Below are 22,038 nucleotides of genomic sequence, written 5' to 3'. Positions count from 1 at the left end.
TGCTTGAACAGTTAGGTTTAATACAAAGGAACAGTTGCTCACAACAATGCCCCAGGTAAGGATAATCTGAAAATGTTCAAGCAGAGGTTGAATGATAGCTGGGCAGAATTGCTACAGAGGGGTCCAGAATTTTGTGTGATTCATGCTTGAGTTGGAGACTTTCTTTCCTCTTTTTTCTTCCCATTAGAATCACTAATTTTTAGCTGAGAATAAGACCTTTAAAACTAGTTGTTTTGTTAGTTTTCTGATTATAAAGTTCCCCAAAAATTACTTAAGAAGATTATTTAGCAAGCAATTAAGTTTACACAGGAGTCACAATAAACGGTAATTTAAAAGACAATTTGACGATCTTTCCACGCGTTCTCTCTCCTTACAGCTGCTGAACCAGGCAGCAGAGTGGAAACTTCAGGCTAAAGTGCTGAAGGAACAAGAGACAGTCCTGCAGGCTCAGGTGAAGTAGGGGTACAACAGTGCATGCAGTGTGTCTTCCTTGCTGTGAACCAAAGGGAGTCCACACAAGGCCTTCCACGTGGGAGGGGAAGTGGGGGCAGGAGTTAGAAATGAAGAATAACTTCATATTTACTATTTTTAAGTAAAAATAAAGGCACAATGTTATATCTAAGAAAAATAAATGCTCCGCACCAACAACTTCTGGTCAAAAGGTCTGCTGACATACAAATGAGGGTCAACCAGGATAGGCTGGTGGCCAGGTCCTCACCCATCTGTTCACAGGTCCTCTCTCCCTCCTCCCCCATTAACCTGTGAAGGTAAGGATTGATGGAACCTGTTCAAATGCACCATCTATAATTCCCAATACTGAAAATGTCCTTACTTGTTTGATATTATTCACAATAAAAGGAAATTAGAAAAATAGAGTCAGCAAAACAGAGTCGTGCTGGCCTTGCCAGTGCTGAATGATTAGAAATGGTGGACAAGTTAGAAATCATTTTTATTTGGTTTCATGTTGTTATGAGTGTATTTTGATTAGACTATAGGAATTCGTATTGCAGGCTCAAAAATAAAGGTTATGCAACAGCTGGCTCTGGAGGAAAGCCAGACTTCTCCCATCTTTCTGGGGCCCTTGGGGCTCTGCTCATCGTGCCACAGGCTGGGCCACAGAGTCCTAGTTCCCCAGCTGGGAGAAATGCCCACTTGCTAAAGGGACTATAAAATCACACAGTGAAAATTCACCAAAAGCGAGAAAAAGGGCAGCATTAATTTAAGATTTGAATATTTCACTTATAAATGTTAATGTTCTGACTGCTGAATACTTGTCCATTGTAAATATTAAAAAATTATTCATTGTATGAATGAACAAGTTCAATGAATATTTGTACATTTTTTTTTAATTTAAAAGAAGCAAAATCACAAATTACATCACTGCATAGACAAAAACAAAGATAACATTTTGATTTCTAACCTTCCTAAAGAACACTTTTCCAATGTGTTTACCAAACACAATGATGACTTGTTTCCCCACTAATATACCAAACAGTTTTAAAATATTAATTACACAGAAATTTGAAAAATATATTTTTTCACTATTAATAGATTCAAAGGACTCAGAATTAAAAGATTAAACTATAAAGTTACAAACTCAAGATCACCCTTTAGGCAGTCACAGAGCACATCATTTCACGGTGTGGGGTGGGTGGCAGGCAGAGACAGTTCCCGAGCCAGAAGTAGGCAGGGGGAAGGAGGTGTGACCTGACTGTAGCGGGGCAGGGGTTGGTAGGAGGGGAGAATCCAGAGCATCAAGTCAGGGCTTCTGGCTCTATCTCTGTCCCATTCACAGCACAAAGCCTTGAAGTATACAGCAGACAGTACTTGAAGCTATTCAGTGTTCACAACATCTGTTATAAGCAATCTCTACTCTTCTATGCTAAATGAAGAATACATTAATACCATGAGACTCTGGGCTAGAGAGTGCTTCATTCAGCAGATATCAGAAAACAGGCCTTTAATAACCTGAAAGGTATGATTTAATTTCCCACTCCCTCAAGTTTGAAAAAGAAGGAACCAAGGTCTAGACTTGCCAGTGTTCCTTGTTCAATCCTCAAAACTGGGCTGAGTCCAGGGACCAGATGGCTCTTCTGCTGAGAAGCTGTCTGATTCTGTACAATTCACCTAAACCTCCCTGGACCTAAACTTCCTGGTCTGTAAAACAAGGATGCTGCAATGTATCTAAGATCCCAAGCTGGAGTCCTTTGACCTCTTGGAAGCCTATTACTTTTCAGTATTTCCAAAACATAACAGCATATGAGGCAGCAGCTGCTGTGTAAAATGTAGTTGTTTTTGACAATATAACAGCTTCGCTTAGCAGCATGGATGGTAGCTATTCGTATAGTTGATTCAGTTTATAAAAGGAAAATAAGTCTTCGTAATACATGCAGTTTGTTTTCAGGTTATGCATGCAAAGCACTTAATTCAGTGTCTGCCCCATAATAAGCATAATTAATTCAACTAATATTTACTGAGCATCTAAGTGCTTGACATGGCTCTACATGTTAGAGATATACTACTCAATAAAAGAACCAAAAATGCCTGCCTAATTAAACTCACAATCTAATGATAACAATGATATTAATTAAAATGCTAAGGACTAGTTAGTGTATGAGTTAATACTAGTGTTATCTTGTGGGCTCAGTCCAGTTCAGTTCAGTCGCTCCGTTGTGTCCGATTCTTTGCGACCCTGTGAATCACAGCACGCCAGGCCTCCCTGTCCGTCACCAACTCCCGGAGTTCACCCAAACTCATGTGCATCGAGTCGGTAATGCCATCCAGCCATCTCATCCTCTGTCGTCTCCTTCTCCTCCTGCCCCCAATCCCTCCCAGCATCAGGGTCTTTTCTGATGAATCAACTCTTTGCATGAGGTGGCCAAAGTATTGGAGTTTCAGCTTCAGCATCAGTCCGTCCAATGAACACCCAGGACTGCTCTCCTTTAGAATGGACTGGTTGAATCTCCTTGCAGTCCAACGGACTCTCAAGAGTCTTCTCCAACACCACAGTTCAAAAGCATCAATTCTTCGGCACTCAGCCTTCTTCACAGTCCAACTCTCACATCCATACATGACCACTAGAAAAACCATAGCCATGACTAGACGGACCTTTGTTGGCAAAGTAATATCTCTGCTTTTGAATACACTATCTAGGTTGGTCATAACTTTCCTGCCAAGGAGTAAGCATCTTTTAATTTCATGGCTGCAGTCACCATCTGCAGTGATTTTGGAGCCCCCCCAAAAAAAGTCTGACACCGTTTCCACTGTTTCCCCATCTATTCGGCACGAAGTGATGGGACCAGATGCCATGATCTTCGTTTTCTGAATGTTGAACTTTAAGCCAACTTTTTCACTCTCCACTTTCACTTTCATCAAGAGGCTTTTTAGTTCCTCTTCACTTTCTGCCATAAGGGTGGTGTCATCTGCATATCTGAGGTTATTGATATTTCTTCTGGCAATCTTGATTCCAGCTTGTGCTTCTTCCAGCCCAGCATTTGTCATGATGCTCTGCATATAAGTTAAATAAGCAGGGTGACAGTATACAGCCTTGATGTACTCCTTTTCCTATTTGGAACCAATCTGTTGTTCCATGTCCAGTTCTAACTGTTGCTTCCTGACATGCATATAGGTTTCTCAAGAGGCAGATCAGGTGGTCTGGTATTCCCATCTCTTTCAGAATTTTCCACAGTTTATTGTGATCCACACAGTCAAAGGCTTTGGCATAGTCAATAAAGCAGAAATGATGTTTTTCTGGAACTCTCTTGCTTTTTCCATGATCCAGTGGATGTTGGCAATTTGATCTCTGGTTCTTCTGCCTTTTCTAAAACCAGCTTGAACATCTGGAAGTTCACAGTTCACATATTGCTAAAGCCAGGCTTGGAGAATTTTGAGCATTACTTTACTAGCCTGTGAGATGAGTGCAATTGTGCAGTAATTTGAGCATTCTTTGGCATTGCCTTTCTTTGGGACTGGAATGAAAACTGACCTTTTCCAGTCCTGTGGCCACTGCTGAGTTTTCCAAATTTGCTGGCATATTGAGTGCAGCACTTTCACAGCATCATCTTTCAGGATCTGAAAGAGCTCAACTGGAATTCCATCACCTCCACTAGCTTTGTTCGTAGTGATGCTTTCTAAGGCTTACTTGACTTCGCATTCCAGGATGTATGGCTCTAGGTGAGTGATCACACCATAGTGATTATCTGGGTCATGAAGATCTTTTTTGTACAGTTCTTCTGTGTATTCTTGCCACCTCTTCTTAACATCTTCTGCTTCTGTTAGGTCCATACCATTTCTGTCCTTTATTGAGCCCATCTTTGCATGAAATGTTCCCTTGGTATCTCTGATTTTCTTGAACAGATCTCTAGTCTTTCCTATTCTGTTGTTTTCCTCTATTTCTTTGCATTGATCGCTGAGGAAGGCTTTCTTATCTCATGGCTAAGGACACACCTAGTGATAGATGAGACAAAGAAGTTCTTTAGTTGCCAAAAAGCTTCAGAACCACTGGAAAAGATGATCTCAGGACCCTGTTCAGCTCTAGTTCATGAACACAGAGAATTTCCAGGGCTGTAGAAGCATGGTACTAAACTGAGTTAACCCTGCCTCCTTCATCACTTTGCTTTCCATGGTGCTTGGCTCTCTCTGCAAGGACCCTCTCTTGTCTATCTCTTTTGTCTTCAAGGCATTTTCACAACTTCAATAATTACTTAAACATCAAGAAGAATATGGAGGCCCTGAATCCCTACATGTAATAATGCTTAAACAAGCTTCTATTGAAAAGTATCAACACTACATTTTTTTAAAGTTTAAACCTTGAAAAACAAAGTCTGTTGTTGTTCAGTCACTAAGTCATGTCCAATTCTTTGCCACCTCATGAACTGCAGCACCCCAAGGTTCCCTGTCCTTCACAATCTCCCGGAGTTTGCTCAAACTCATGTCCGTTGAGTCCATGATGCAATACAACCATCCCATCCTCTGTCATCCCCTTCTCCTCTTGTCCTCAATCTTTCCCAGCATAAGGGTCTTTTCCAATAAGTTGGCTCTTCACATCAGGTGGCCAAAGTACTAGAGCTCCAGCTTCAGCATCAGTCATTCCAATGAATATTCAGGATGGATTTCCTTTAGGATTGACTGGTTTTGTCTTCTTGCTGTCCAAGGAACTCTGAAGAGTCTGCTCCAGAACCACAGTTTCAAAGCATCAATTCTTCAGCACTCTTCTATGGGCTTGCCAGGTGGCACAGTGGTAAAGAATTACCTGCTAATGTAGAAGATGCAAGAGACACGGGTTCCATCCCTGGGCTGGGAAGATCCCCTGGAAGAGGAAATGGCAACCCATTCCAGTATTCTTGCCTGGAAAATTCCATGGACAGAGGAGCCTGACAGGCTACAGTCTATGGGGTCACAAAGAATTGGACACAACTGAGCTCACACACATCCATGCATGCATGCAGCCTTCTTTATGGTCCAACTCTCACATCCATACATGACTACTGGAAAAACAATAGCTTTGATTAGATGGACCTTTGTCAGCAAAGTGATATCTCTGCTTCCAAGGAGCAAGCATCCTTTAATTTCATCCCTGGAGTCACCATCTGCAGCGATTTTGGAGCCAAGAAAATAAAATCTACCATTGATTCCACTTTTTCCCATTCTATTTGCTATGAAGCGATGGGACTGGACGCCATGATCTTAGTTTTTGGAATGTTGAGTTTCAAGCCAGCTTAAACAAAGTCTATCACAGATGATTTTGCAAAGCACTCAAACACGTCCTTTGGTTTGACAATTAAAAGAGTGGGTTAGTAGGAGGAAGACGTCTTAGTCCCCATTTCTATGGTCTGAGCAAAGACAATATAAAGGACAGATTGTGTTTTCCTAGCTGGAAGTCACTTTTCAGTCCTAAAACAATAGCTTGCCAGTCTGGGGCATGATTCTCACTTAGGGAAGAGACGTCTGACTTTCAATTATACAAACCAAGGCAATAGAGTAAATGTCAGAGATGATCAATGGAATACAACTGTGGCTACAAATAGAGTGTTCATTGGATCAATAAGGCTGAAGATGGTAGTAGATGTGGAAAGTCAGCAATATCAACACAGCACAGCATTGCAGACATAAAATACTATCCAAGGGGAAAGATCAGTGAGTCAACTCTTAAAGACAGGTAATCACAGTCTTTAATCTCAGAAGACCTCACTGTATCTATTTAAGATGAGAGGAGATTTCTCTACAACTATAATAATAATTGGATTACTTTCCAAGCCAAATAACCTAAGTTAGCTAAGACAATTCCTAGACAACTTTGTTTCATATATGCTATGAACATTTGTAATTAAAATTTCAGTCAGTTCAGTTCAGTCGCTCAGTCGTGTCTGACTCTTTGTGACCCCATGGACTGTAGCACACCAAGCTCCCTGTCCATCACCAACTTCCGGAGTCTACTCAAACTCATGACCATCACATGGGTGACGCCATCCAAACATCTCATCCTCTGCTGTCCCCTTCTCCTCCCGCCTTCAATCTTTCCAAGCATCAGGGTCTTTTCTAATGAATCATTGGCATTAAATGGCCAAAGTATTGGAGGTTCAGCTTCAGCATCTGTCCTTCCAATGAATATTCTGGACTGATTTCCTTCAGGATTGACTGGTTTGATCTCCTTGCTGTCCAAGGGACTCTCAAGAGTCTTCTCCAACACCACGGTTCCAAAGCATAAATTCTTCGGCACTCAGCTTTCTTTATACTCCAATGCTCACATCCATACATGACTACTGGAAAAACCATAGCCTTGACTACACAGACCTTTGTTGGTAAAGTAATGTCTGCTTTTTAATATGCTGTCTAGGTTTGTCATAGCTTTTCTTCCAAGGAGCAAATGTCTTTTAATTTCATGGCTGCACTTACCATCTGCAGTGATTTTGTAAAGCCTCTCACTGCTTCCATTGTTTCCCCATCTATTTCCCACGAAGTGATGGGACCGGATGCCATGATCTTCACTTTCTGAATGTTGAGCTTTAAGCCAATTTTTTCACTCTCCTTTTTCACTTTCATTAAGAGGCTCTTTAGTTCTTCACTTTCTGCCGTAAGGATGGTGTCATCTGCATATCTGAGGTTATTGATATTTCTCCCAGCAATCTTGATTCCAGCTTGTGCTTCATTCAGCCCAGAATTTCACATGAGTACTCTGCATAGAAGTTAAATAAGCAAATGACAATATACAGGACTCTGCATAGAAGTTAAATAAGCAGGGTGACAATATATAGCCTTGACATACTCCTTTTCCTATTTGGAACCAGTCTGTTGTTCCATGTCCAGTTCTAACTGTTGCTTCTTCACCTGCATACAGATTTCTCAAGAGGCAAATCAGGTGGTCTGGGATTCACATCTCCTTAAGAATTTTCCACAGTTTGTTGTGACCCACACAGTCAAAGGCTTTGGCATAGTCAATAAAGCAGAAGAAGATCTTTTTCTGGAACTCACTTGCTTTTTCCATGATCCAGCAGATGTTGACAATTTGATCTCTGGTTCCTCTGTCTTTTCTAAATCCAGCTTGAACATCTGGAAGTTCACAGTTCACGTATTGCTGAAGGCTGGCTTGGAGAATTTTGAGCATTACTTGGCTAGTGTGTGAGATGAAGGCAATTGTGGCAGTAGTTTGAACATTCTTTGGCATTGCCTTTCTTTGGGATTGGAATGAAAACTGACCTTTTCCAGTCCTGTGGCCACTGCTGAGTTTTCCAAATTTGCTGGCATATTGAGTGCAGCACTATCACAGCATCATCTTTTAGGATTTGAAATAGCTCAACTGGAATTCCATCACCTCCACTAGCTTTGTTTGTAGTGATGCTTCCTAAAGCGCACTTGACTTCGCATTCCAGGATGTCTGGCTCTAGGTGAGTAATCACACCATCATGACTTTCTGAGTCATTGGGGTTGCACAGAGTCAGACACGACTGAAGCGACTTAGCAGCAGCAGCAAGATCTCTTTTGTATAGTTCTTCTGTGTATCGTAGCCATCTTTTCATAATATCTTCTACTTCTGTTAGGTCCTTACCATTTCTGTCCTTTATTGTGCCCATCTTTACGTGAAATGTCTCTAATTTTCTTGAAGAGATCTCTAGCCTTTCCCATTCTATTGTTTTCCTCTATTTCTTTGTACTGATCACTGAGGAAGGCTTTCTTATCTCTCCTTACTGTTCTTTCAAACTGTGCATTCAGCTGGTTATATCTTTCCTTTTATCCTTTGCCTTTAGTTTCTCCTCTCTTCTCAGCTATTTGTAAGGCCTTCTCAGACAGCCATTTTGTCTTTTTGCATTTCTTTTTCTTGCGGATGGTCTTGATCACTGACTCGTGTACAATGTCACGAACCTCTGTCCATAGTGCTTCAGGCACTCTGTCTATCCAATTTAATCCCTTGAATCTATTTCTCACTTCCACTGTATAATCGTAAGGGATTTGATTTAGGTCATACCTGAAGGGTCTAGTGGTTTTCCCTACTTTCTTCAAGTCTGAATTTGGCAATTAGTAGTTCATTATCTGAGCTACAGTCAGCTCCCAGTCTTGTTTTTGCTGACTGTATAGAGCTTCTCCATCTTTGGCTGCAAAATATAATCAATTTGATTTCAGTATTGACCATCTGGTGATGTCCATGTGTAGAGTCTTCTCTTGTGATGTTGGAATCAAAATTTGTGCTCGGTTAAAAGAATGCATGTGCCACCTAGCCCATTTAAAAGTGAAATATTGGAGCAGGAGTTGTTGTTACTAACCGTAGAGTAGTTTGTTTCTATTTCTGCCTCTGGTAGGAATCCTGAGGATGACCTCTGGATGTTCTTTCCATGCTTCTCTGATATACCACAGTGAAAGAGGGAATATGACACATCAGACACGCATCATGTCAACATAAAAGTGAGAAGGAAAATACGACCAAACAAATATCCATAAAGGAAACAGGAAGTGTACATTTTTAGTTAGTATATAAGTAAAGAGTGTCAGAGTTGGTTACCTGAGAAAAGTATAGTTCACACAGATTTTGCCACCTATGACAAAAAGGTCAAACAGAAAGAAAAGCAGATGTAAAAAAAATCACTAGAAGGAAAGGAAGAAATGGAGAGCTATCATTTACTGGGTTACAGAGTTTCAGTTTTGCATGATGAAAATTTCTGGAAATTCATTTGCACAATGTGAATTTACTTAACAATATTGAACTGTACACTTAAAATGGTTAAGACAGTGAATGTTATATGTATTTTACCCAATTTAAAAGACAAGAAAGTTGAGGGTCACTAGAAAAAGGCCAAAGTGGTGATGAAGTGAGACACTAATCCCTCGAACTTTGGTGTATCTGTCATCTCCATGACACAGAAAACATAGAGGAGGAAAACAAAATCCGCCCAGTTTATACATCAAAAGAACACTCAGCCCAAAGAAGAAGATAGCTGGCCGGGGAGGGTGTGGTTGCTCCCGCTGATCTTGTCAAGGTTGCATGCATGCATGGATGCTCAATCGCTTCAGTCATGTCCAACTCTTTGCCACCCCATGGACTGTACCCCACCAGGCTCCTCTGTCCATGGAATTTTCCAGGCAAGAATACTGGAGTAGGTTGCCATTCCCTTCTCCAGGGGATCTTCCTGACCCAGGAATCTCACCTATGTCTCCTGCGTCTCCTGCGTTGCAGGCGGATTCTTACTGCTGAGCCACCAGGGAAGTCCCCTGTCAAGGCTGCGCAGGTGAAACAGAGCACACACGGCCCACCTTCCCCTCTTGTCTGCAGCCTGCAGCTATAGGACTGCAAGAGAGGGTGGGAGGACCAGCTCAGGAGACCACATCTATACAACCACTGTAATCCTAATGGAATTACTGAAAAGTTGGGAAAAGAAAGAGGAGAGTAAGGAAAAGAAGTTAACAGGAGACTGGGTCCAAAATGCAAATGAATGGATTTTGTGATAGGTGAAGATCAGCTGGGATAGTTATTCCCACAGGCAGGCAGTCCCACAGGGGCTTATCCTCAAACTGAGGGACTTGACTTATTCATGCACCCTGAAATCAACTTAGTGAATCCTAGCCACTTGTCTGTGGAGAAAATGAAACAGATTTATTAAATTAAACAGAATATGTCAAGAGTGCATTGCACATAATGAGTTAGTTTTGACCCTTGAACAACACATATTTGAACTGTGAAGATGATTATGTATGGATTTTTTTTTTCAATAGCAAATACTATATATAGTACTGCAGTATCTGACATTGACTGAATCTATGGATAGGGAACTGCAGAGATGAGGAACTGGGAATACAGAGGGCTGACTATATATGATACACAGATTTTGCACTTCATGGAGGGTCAATGCCCCTAACCCCCTGCTTTGTTCAAGGGTTAACTGTGTTGTTCTTTGAACTATGTGTCTGAAAGCTTTCCTGGCCGTGAATTCCCTGATGACACGGTACCCAGTCTTTTTCAGTCTGTATGGCAAGGAATCATGAGAAAACTTTTAAGCCACTAGAGTTACCCCAAATTTATCACCTATTCACATTGTTAATGACTGATTTCAAAATGCTGATGAGCTGTTGTTTTGATTTTTCTTTGGAAAATCTGTTTCTTATGAAAGGATTTATGTTATTTTACTGTTCTCGTGTACTGCAGTAAAGTGAAAGTTGCTCAGCTCTTTGCGACCCCATGGACCATACAGTCCATGGAATTCTCCAGGCCAGAATACTGGAGTGGGTAGCCTTTTCCCTTCTCCAGGGGATCTTCCCAACCCAGGGATCAAACCCAGGTCTCCCGCATTGCGGGCAGATTCTTTACCAGCTGAGCCACAAGGGAAGCCCATGTACTGCAGTAAAACCTCTGCTATTCTGAATCATGTGAGAATGAACCATTCTGCTGCTGCTGCTAAGTCGCTTCAGTCGTGTCCGACTCTGTGTGACCCCATAGACGGCAGCCCTCCAGGTTCCCCCATCCTTGGGATTCTCCAGGCAAGAACACTGGAGTGGGTTGCCATTTCCTTCTCCAAAGCATGGAAGTGAAAAGTGATAGTGAAGTTGCTCAGTCGTGTCCGACTTAGCGACCCCATGGACTGCAGCCCACCAGGCCCCTCCCCTGTCCTTGATTATCTCCAGGAGTTTGTTCAAATTCATGTCCATTGACTCGGTGATGCTATCTAACCATGTCATTCTCTGCCGCCTTCTCCTTTTGCCTTCAATCTTCCCCAGCATCAGGGTCTTTTCCAATGAGCTGGTTCTTTGCATTGGGTGGCCAAACTATTGGAGCTTCAGCTTCAGCATCAGTCCTTCCAATGATAATTTCTATTAAAAATTGGTATAATAAACTCATTTCCTTGAAAAGGAACATTTAACTGCTATTGGCTAGAACACTGTATTCAAAAACACACAAAACCACAATGTCAAAAAGGGAAATGACACGTGCTTATAATAGCACAACCACATAATGGCAGTATCCCTAGTCCATATCTGGCCCATATCTCCCTTCCCTCAAGACCAAGCCCAAGGCTCACCTTCTCTACAAAAATGTGACTTATATGATCACCTGCCACATTTATCTCATTCTCTGATCAGTACTTAACTACTTTGGTACTTTGTGTTCACTGTTCTGTAATCAAGTTGTCTTTGGGATTCCCTCAAAAACAGCAGATACAGGTTAAATGCTTTTGTACATAATAGTCCTTGCTATGTTCAGTCAGAGCTCAATAAATGTTTGTTGGTAAAAATTATGATACAATGAAATGGTGATGATATATTTTATTATGTCATTTTTCTTTAAAGAAGTACCTCAGTCATACTCACTGACCTAGGCTGATCGCAAAGTAAAAAGAATTGAACATATCACTAACATTGTATTGAGAATTCTCTTAAATCATTTTCCTTTTCAAATAACAAACAACGACAGGTGGTTTTGTTTTGGAAGCATTCCTAAAACAGGAAAGCAGGCCTAAAACAAACTTACTCTTTCCCCTATTTACAGCTTACTCTCTACTCTGGAAGGTTTGAAGAGTTTCAGAGCACACTGACAAAAAGCAATGAGGTGTTTGCCACTTTCAAACAAGAAATGGATAAAGTGAGTATTGCTTATCTCCCATGAAATACTGACATTTTCTATTTTGACAGGCAATTTTCCTTTGGGTTCATTTTTCTCTCACTAAGATATTTCAGTGCATTTCATGAAGTAATGAAACATTTATACATGCAAATGAGATCTGGGCTGCATTTTATTGGTTAAATATCTGGCAGATTAATTTTAGGAAGAATCAAAAAACACCAGGATACATTTTCACCCTGAGGAAGAATATTTTCTTTTTCTAGTCCATGGAGAGGTTTAAAAAGAAAAGAGCTAGCAATATAATATTATGTTGTTTATGCTGAAATAAAAATATCAAATCTTCTAATGATTAAAAAAAACTTTCATACAAATATGCAAGAGCAGAATGTTAGAGTAGAAAATACCATTTCATAGAATATTCTCAGAAGAGAATATATGTAATATGATATAACTAAGACAATCTTTAATGAGAAGTCTGAATTCAAATTCTGGGCATGCTCTTACTCATCAAGTAGCAGTAAACAATTCACTTAACTTCTCCCTTATTAAAATGCTATTTTTTCTTGCCTATGTCACAAGATTGTGAAGTTCAAATAAGTTAATGTGTTTTTAAGGATTTTTAACTTTTTAAAAGTCTTTTACAAATTGTATTGTTTGTTGTTGTTTTAGTCGCTAAGTCATGTCAGACTCTTTTGCAACCCCATGAGCTACAGCCCACCAGGCTTCTCTGTCCACAGATTTTCCAGGCAAGAATACTGTTGTGGGTAGTCATTTCCTCCTCCAGGGAATCTTCTTGACCTAGGGATCAAACCCATGTCTCCTGCATTGGTAGGCAAATTCTTTACCACTGAGCCACCAGGGAAGTCCACTTTTACAAATATAAGTTGCTAATTTTATTATTGGACATAATGTTTAAATTTTATTTAATTCATTGTTTTCCCAAAACAAAATCAGCATCAGAACTGTTTTTCTGAACAGGAACTAGCATTAACCTCTTTTAAGTGTAGAAAACATTCTTTTAAAAAAAAATTTCACAAACATATATGATAAATTTCACCATTCACAAGCAAACTTAATAGGTCAACATTTCTTAAAAGTTACAACTTTCCCATTCCAGAAAGGATTCAACCATTTTAAAAATATTTTTTTAATTACAGAGTTTTAATTTGGAATAAACATTAGAGTAGAAAAATATTATTTCAAAATTAAATAGTTTTAAGATTCAGTTAAATATTAGAGCAAAAATTTTTATCTGAAGTTCATTTATAGACTTTTAGTAGAATTAGCAAAAAAAGAAAAAATGATACGCATACTGCATCTTTAGGTGTAGTCCCATCAGTTCAGTTCCGTCGCTCAGTCATGTCTGACTCTTTGCCACCGAATGGGCTGTAGCATGCCAGGCTTCTCTGTCCATCACCAGCTCCCAGAGGTGCTCAAACTCATGTCCATTGAGTCAGTGATGCCATCCAACCATCTCATCCTCTGTTGTATTCCTGCCTTCAATCTTTCCCACCATCAGGGTCTTTGCTAATGAGTCAGTTCTTTGCATCAGGCGGCCAAAGTATTGGAGCTTCAGCTTCAGCATTAGTCCTTTCAATGAATATTCAGGACTGATTTCCTTCAGGATTGACTGGTTTGATCTCCTTGCAGTCCAAGGGATACTCAAGAGTCTTCTTCTCCAACACCATAGTTTAAAAGCATCAATTCTTTAGTGCTAGCTTTCTTTATGGTCCAACTCTCACATCCATACATGACTACTGGAAAAACCATAGCTTTGACTAAACAGACCTTTGTTGGCAAAGTAATGCTTCTGCTTTTTAATATGCTGTATAGGTTGGTCATAGCTTTTCTTCCAAGGAGCAAGTGTCTTAATTTCATGGCCGTACTCACCATCTGCAGTGATTTTGGAGCCCAAGAAAATAAAGTCTCTCATTGTTTCCATTGTTTACTCATCTATTTGTCATGAAGTGATAGGACCGGATGCCATAATCTTTGTTTTTTGAATGTTGAGTTTTAAGCCAGCTTTTTCACTCTCCTCCTTCACTTTCATCAAAAGGCTCTTCAGTTCCTCTTTACTTTCTGCCATAAGGGGGTGTCATCTGCATATCTGAGGTTATTGATATTTCTCCCAGCAATCTTGATTCCAGCTTGTGCTTCATCCAGCCCAGCCATTTCACATGATGTACTTTGCACAGAAGTTAAATAAGCAAGGTGACAATATACGGCCTTGACGTACTCCTTTCTTAATTTGAAACAAGTCTATTGTTCCATGTCTAGTTCTAACTCTTGCTTCTTCACCTGCATACAGATTTCTCAGGAAGCAGGTAAGGTGGTCTGGTATGCCCATCTCTTTCAGAATTTTCCACAGTTTATTGTGATCCAAACAGTCAAAAGCTTTAGCATAGTCAATGAAGCAAAAATAATGTTCTTCTGAAGTTCCCTTGCTTTCTCCATGATCCAACAGATGTTGGCAATTAGATCTCTGGTTCCTCTGCCTTTTCTAAATCCAGCTTGAACATCTGGAAGTACTCGGTTCATGTATTGTTGAAGTCTGGCTTAGAGAATTTTGAGCATCACTTTGCTAGTGTGTGAGATGAGTGCAATTGTGAGGTAGTTTGAACATTCTTTGGGATTGGAATGAAAACTGACCTTTTCCAGTCCTGTGGCCACTACTGAGTTTTCCAGATTTGCTGGCATAGAGTACAGCACTTTAACATCTTTTAGAATTTGAAATAGCTCAACTGGAATTCTATCACCTCCACTAGCTTTGTTCGTAGAGGAAAACAATGCTTCCTAAAGCCCACTTGACTTCACACTCGATGATGTCTGGCTCTAGGTGAGTGATCACACTATCACGACTATCTGAGTCATTAGACCTCCTTTGTATAGTTCTTCTGTGTATCCTTGCCACCTCTTCTTAATATCTTCTGCTTCTGTTAGGTCCATACCATTTCTGTCCTTTATTGTGCTCATCTTTATATGAAATGCTCCCTTGGTGTCTCTAATTTTCTTGAAGAGGTCTCTAGTCTTTCCCATTCTATTGTTTTCCTCTACTTTGCAATTATCACTGAGGAAGGTTTCTCATCTCTCCTTGCTATTCTTTCAAACTCTGCATTCAGATAGGTGTATCTTTCCTTTTCTCCTTTGCCTTTAGCTTCTCTTCTTTTCTCAGCTATTTGTAAGGCCTTGTCAGACAACCATTTTGTCTTTTTGCATTTCTTCTTCTTGGGGATGGTTTTGATCACCGCCTCCTGTACAATGTTACCAACCTCCACCCATAGTTCTTCAGGCACTCTTATCTATCAGATCTAATCCCTTGGAATCTATTTTTCACTTCCACTTTCCATGCTGCTACTGCTGCTAAGTTGCTTCAGTCATGTCCGACTCTGCACAACCCCATAGATGGCAGCCCACCAGGCTCCCCTGTCCCTGGGATTCTCCAGGCAAGAATACTGGAGTGGGTTGCCATTTCCTTCTCCACTTTCCATAGATTTCATTAAATTCCTAAAGGGGCTGATGACATTAAAAAAGTTAATAAACTATTAACTCAGTTAAGAAATGATGAAAATAAAAAAGCACTGGAGGCTCATGTAGTTTCTCTACAGAGCCCAGAAGCCAATAACTTGGGCCTCCAAGCAGACCCAACCTTAGGCTTTTTAGCATGAAGCAACCAGTGACCATGTGTAGTTAATCCAGGGTAACTGTCCCTGAATACAAGCCCTGTCCTTCCCATCATCCAAACAGAGAGGAGATCCTATAACCAGGAATGCAGAGTAGTTTCAGATTTGCAAAAGCTAGGTTGCATTTTATTCATTTCTGTATACCCTACACCCAGCCTCTGCCTAGCCACCAGCAGGCACTCTGCATATGTTGCATTAAATGGAAATGACTCCAGCCCTACTCCTCTGAAAACTCACCTGAATCATTACTCCATCTCTCTGAACCTTAGTTTCCCCATTTATAAAGTAGAGGTGAAAACAACCTTCCTTGGGGGACTGTCTCAAGGATGAAATGAATAACGCATGTAATCACATTCTGTGAATCTTACTGCACTCTGCAAATATGAAGGCTGAGAAAACTGAAAGTTGCCTTTTTGTGGCTACTTCTCAAATGTGCCCAGATACTATCAACATTTTAATAGCAAAAAAGCTGGTCCAACTTTCTCATTAACAGTCTTGCATTCAATACAGTAAATAATCTAAATTTCAAGCTTATTCTTGGAACTCAATAAAGTTATTTTTACTTTTACACAAAAGAAAACACAATGACAAAAAAGGAAGGACTTAAGTAGTTTTCTTTCTCCTGAACTGGCTCTGGTGCAAATAAGTTTGTTCACCACTGACTTAGATGCTTCAGAAATAAATCATGACTCTTTCCACTCAATCTTCATTCCTTGACATTGGATTTTTGCTTGCTTCAGCACCTAGTAATGAAAGGACTTTTTCTTGATGTCACATATGGAACTGATAGTTTCTCTGATATATTAACTGTTCAGAATTAACATTAAAACACTATAATTTCTGTAGACCACTAAGAAAATGAAGAAGCTGGAAAAGGACACAGCCACATGGAAAGCTCGGTTTGAGAACTGTAACAAAGCTCTGTTGGACATGATTGAAGAGGTGAGGAACTTTTTCCCTTTGCTTATCCTCCCTTGTCAATACATTCATACTCAGAAAATAATTATGCCCTAATAGCACAAATGATGACCTCTGAAGAGCTGAGTTTTTTCTAGGGTGTGGTATATGATACTCTAATAAAAAATAATCAGAGCAAAAGTAATTTAGAGTTGGGTCCAGACTCAAAGAGCATTGTGACCCTAAGTCACATGCCTACTTGTTGATTCCAAAGCTGTGCCCAAGACAGCACCACACCTGCTGGACTGTGAATTCCTCAAAGCCAGGATGAGTGTTTTACCTGTCTTTGAATTTCCTGGTGCCGGACACATAACAGATGCAGAATAAATTTATTAATTGATTCAAGCATACTGAGAGAAAACACCAGCCCAAGCACCCAGGGTATGTGCTAATTTACAGACAGATGTGCATGTGCATTGTTTAATTCCTCCAACAGGCATTTAAATACTGATATTACATCAGGCTCTGGAGGTTTTGAGATCATAAAAAGCAAAGATACATGACCCTTAACATGAGAGGCAGGGCTTACAGGTGGAAAAAAAAGTCTTAAAAGGTACAGAGTAGCACAAAGCAGAAGGGGGGGGGGGTGGAGAAGTAAGATGATTCCATGCACAAACACACCAACATTTCTAGAGAAAAGGAGAACTGAATAGTTTGAGCAGCATCATGAAAGAGTGTGGTTACTTTCTCTGGATATAATTACTATTTTAACAATTCATCCCAAACTACAACCAATTCCAAAGAGATGTGCTTATTATTCATAAACAGAAATCAAACAGTTGCTGGATTAGCATATAGCCGTTTATCTATGGGACAGATAAGGCGTTGCTGACCGCCAAATCCCAGTCCATCTCAGTCATTTTGCCGCAAGCCTCTGCTTATTCCTTCTAAGTCTTAGAAGCAGAAAATGCATCTATTTTAAGATTTTTAGAAGCCTTAGACCAAAGCAGAAAGAAGCTTTGCTATCTTTCTTTCCTTAAAAAAAAAGTGGATTAAAATTCTATCAAAGTCTCCAACATAATGCAAAAATAGAAGTGATGTCCCTGACCAAGGATCTGTTCAGCCACCACCCTGTGGTCAGAGCCTAACAGACAAATTCCTGGATTAATGATTTTGATTGTCTCCAGAGAGCATTTTACTTTACTCTAGTAAAACCTGGCAGTTTTACTTTTCCTACCCTTTTGTTTGTGTGTATTTAAATCACAGAAAGCATTGAGAGCTAAAGAATATGAGTGCTTCGTGATGAAAATTGGAAGGTTAGAGAATCTCTGTCGAGCTTTACAAGAAGAGAGAAATGAACTCTATAAAAAAATCAGAGAAGCAAAAATGCCTGAAAAGGATGATCAAGGTCAGCACACCTCTGATGACGAGCCAAACACCTCTGTGAATGAAGAGGCTGACGCAGAGGAAGCCAACAACGTTCACAAGGCTGTGCAAAATCTCGCGGCGGCCTTCATGATAATGCATTGTCCAGAGTCAACCCTTGACGTATCCAAAGAAATCCACCCAGAGGTCGACAGTCCTCCAGGGGACTGCGACACGGCCCTCAGGGGGCTGGAACAAGCTCCTCTGAGTCCCGCATGCCATTCAGAAATCCCCCTGCCTCCCCCAAATCCTCAGGCTGAGGACAAGAGAGTCAGTGAGACAGAACCTACCCTGAGAGCAGAGACAGGAGCTGAGGCCCAAGACGATGGTCTCCCTGGTGCAGCACCGGCTGATCAGCAGAACCGGAAGCCAGAGGCAGCAGCTTCCAGTCAGGCCCCGAAGGCCCCAGCCAAGCCCTCCCTACCGGTGGTGAAGGCCAATGAGCAGCCCTGGAAGCCGGAGGCAGCTTCAGGTCAGGCCCAGGAGCCCACAGCCGAGGCCTCGCTACCGGTGATGGAAGTGAACGGGCAGTCCCGGAAGCCTGAGGCAGCGACTTCCGGTCAAGCCCTGGAGCCCCCAGCTGAGACCTTCTTATGTGTGATGGAGGCCAAATGTTCCGCCCCACCACCTGCAGTGGGAGCACACCTGCCAGCTAGGGAGTCTGGATGTGAGCCCATGACACAGCCCCCACCAACAGCAGAGGGGCTGCCGGGAGGGGCCTCAGGTGGACCCCTACTGCCCAAAGTGGCTGACACCAATCTGGAAGGAGTAGACTAAGACTCCTCTGCCTTTGGAGGCTGTTCTTCCTGACTTTCCATCATCGTGGTAACGGATTATCTCCTGAAGGAGGCATTAAGGACTAGGGAGGTCTAATGGAAGAGGCTTAATTAGAACCAATACAGTTTTAAATATTATGTAAAGTATCTGCAGCCTTTGCTATTTGTTCTCAATTTATAATTGACTTGGAGCTTTTCTGTTTAACGTTGGTTGATAGTATAATTTTCGCAAATGACAACAAAACATACAGCATAGCAAATCTATATTAATTTGCCATTAAGATGGTACTGAATTCAATTTCTTAATCAACAGTAAGATTTGGTGTTTAAAGACTTCCACTACATAAATACTGAAAATGTAATGCTTTATTTCCATAGAGTTTAATAAGTTCCACAGTAAGTTAAATGGATGATCAGTTTCCAGTTAGACATTATATACATATAATAATATATGCATATGTATGTATGCTTATAATGTATATGTGTGAATATATACATATATGTGTCTATGCACATATATGCATGCATATTTTATATACATGTATGCAAGCGAATATTGCATACACATTTCTCTTACCTCTTTTAGGCTTTCTCTCATGCAAAATATTTAGATGCTAATCAAAAAAAATTATCTCTTACTTGCACTTGGGACTACAGTAGATTAATGTTCTGTGAATCAGAAATAAGTTCAGAACACAAATATTAGGCCATATAATGTTGGGTAAAAATAAATAACCCAATGATAGGTCAATAAATTCAGCCAACAGATTAAGTGACAGAACAGCAGTTGAGTTAGACTGCAAGGCTATAGAGAGTGTGTGGACACAAAGATAGCCAAAAGAGGCCCTAAAAGGGGGGAACAATCACAGTAGTGGACTGCTCACCTCTTCCAGCTGCTTCTCCTACACAACTCAGCCCATTGCTTTGCAACGTGCTCATGTGGTGAGGCAGCTTCCTACAAGGAAAGAGTTGGAAGTGGGAAAGGGAACTAGGGGGTGGAGGCATTGAGGGCCCTCAGACTGAGACGCTATGCTCTGATCCCCGCTCCCCCCTCCCCCGCTCTGAGCTAGAGGTCTCAAGAGACCATATTCACATGACCCTGCCAACTCGTCAGTTGCCTCCCCGAGAGAGTGTCTACCACTCTCTCCAGAGGGTTCCCCACTACCTCCTGCTGTCACTTTCGTGGTCTAAATTCTCAGAGCTTCTGCTCCTTCTTTCCAATCCTCTCCTTTGCAGCAGAAAATTACACTCAGCCCTCATCTCAATTATGGCTTAGTAAAAGCTATTATTCTTCTGAAACAGAAACCTACACAGGGTCTCAATATGAGTGATGAGGTGTACAAGCTAACACATTTTCTGCTTTAATGAATACTGTACAGCCAGAAGTACAAAGCAAAAGACAAATGGATTCCTACTCAAAATGATTTGAAAAATAGGTGAAGATTCAGGAGATGCAAAAGCTAGAAACACCTGGGGTTGTCTACATGAGTATGACATTATCATTGCATAATAAGAACCTCTAGTAATACTGACAGCATGAATTACTGTATCTGTAGTAAAGAGAGACTGCAACAGAGAAATAGGATAAGAAGAGAGGGAGGTAGGAAAAAGGAAGAGAGAAAGGGAGGAAGAGGAAAAAACATCTAGCCCAGTCCTACCTTGAAAGTAGAAAAATGGATAGAAGCAAGATTCTCTACTACTCATCCAAGAAATCGTTCTTCAGTGTTGCACGTGGCTGTCTGCTAAGGCACACAGAGTACTTGTAGGTGGCAACCGTATGCTATAAGCATTGTAAACTGCATAAAATTTGTTTGATGTAGACAGTGAGAGTCATAACAAAATGCTAGTTGGGAAAAAAATCAGGAAAAAAGCATATCGCTATTTGAGAACCCATGTATTTTTAAAGGCTTAAGATGTTATAACCACAGGATATCCAGCCAAATTCAACATTAACTGAAAATCTTCGAGATTTAAATGTTCATTTAATTCAGAGCCAAATATGCACTAGAACAATCTAGGAGGGTCTCCTTCCTCTTTATTTTCAGCAACTGAACTTCCAAGAATGGGTAAGATTAGATAATCATAGTAAAGTCTCAGTCTGAATGTTTAGCAAGAGGAAGAGGCAGGAGAGGAGCCAAAATCTAGTAAATCAAATATTCTAATACCTAAAGTTCATTTTTTTAATCCAAAAGCTTTCATGGCAACACATTACTCACGACAGTGTATATCTTAGGCAAAATTTCAGATACAATAACTTGCCTAAAATTTGCAAGGCTTAATATAGGCTTTTAAATAATTATTTTAATATTCAAAGAATGTTTTATTATAGTCCTTTGGCCTTACTAATTATAACAATAACTCATAAGACCCAAAAGAATAAGGAATTTCTCTTCTTTATCAAGGTCATGTAACTGATTCTAGAGGTGATAAGTCTGCGTTCCAGAAACACTGGAGTTATTGGTGGTTTCTAAATTAAATAACTATAATTTATGTATTTATTAAAAGGTACCTCTCTTCCCACATGCTCCAGTAGTGGTTTTCTTTTTAAATTTTTTATTTATATTTATTTTTACCTTTGTTACTCCTGTGTTTCAGTATTACCTAACACAGATTGTGGTTATATTCTCTTGGTTGAATTTTTAGTCTATGAATAGGATGTACATGAAGACTTTGGAAATCTTGGTTTGTGTGTGTGAGAGAGAGGAAAGAGGGAGGGAGGAAGGGAGATGGAGAGAACCTGATGACCCACGTATAATGAGAACAAAGAACCCAGTGGGTGGCCATCACTGCCTCAGACCTATCCACTTCAGTGCCAATCTCCCCTGAGACTAGGTTTCCACAGGTTTCTCTGTAAGATGCCCTCTCTGAAATACCCTGAGGGAGGGAGTGAACAAAGGTGTCAGATTATTTTCCTTTCTCTACCCAGTTCCTCTAACTGCCTTAAGCATTTTCTCTAGTAAGACCAGAAGAGGCCCATTGTTCTGCCTTTTGCTTATTCCCTCTCCCCAACCCATCTTGATCCAGGAGGGGCTTCTTGAACATGGCATTTCCTAGCACACCTGGAGAAGAGGATTGCTTAACTAGAATGCAAAGAAAGATTAAACCTTGCCCTTTTTGTATTGTATAGATACACACTTTTAAAATATCTCCTTTTTCTGAAATGATGAAAGTATTATGTGTTCATTGCAAAACTGAGGCTGCTTTTCAATAAGGCTAA

The 22,038-nt window shown here is 40.5% G+C and overlaps 1 protein-coding gene across 1 annotated transcript in view; it reads left to right on the top strand.

The window, feature by feature from the left end:
• The window catches only part of TXLNB (taxilin beta), a 56,481-nt gene extending 35,138 nt beyond the window's left edge, over nt 1-21,343 (top strand). The window contains exons 7-10 of the mRNA XM_005891958.2: nt 377-451; nt 11,969-12,061; nt 16,570-16,665; nt 17,887-21,343. Of these exons, the coding sequence (XP_005892020.2) occupies nt 377-451; nt 11,969-12,061; nt 16,570-16,665; nt 17,887-18,822 (1,200 nt within the window). The 3' untranslated portion in view covers nt 18,823-21,343. The remainder of the gene's footprint in view (nt 1-376; nt 452-11,968; nt 12,062-16,569; nt 16,666-17,886) is intronic.
• The last annotated feature ends 695 nt before the right edge of the window (nt 21,344-22,038 follow it).

This window comes from Bos mutus, chromosome 9, assembly GCF_027580195.1.
Source record: "Bos mutus isolate GX-2022 chromosome 9, NWIPB_WYAK_1.1, whole genome shotgun sequence".
Lineage (NCBI taxonomy): Eukaryota > Metazoa > Chordata > Mammalia > Artiodactyla > Bovidae > Bos > Bos mutus.
The sequence above is the reverse complement of the archived record's forward strand: the minus strand, read 5'-3'. Positions and strand labels throughout refer to the sequence as shown.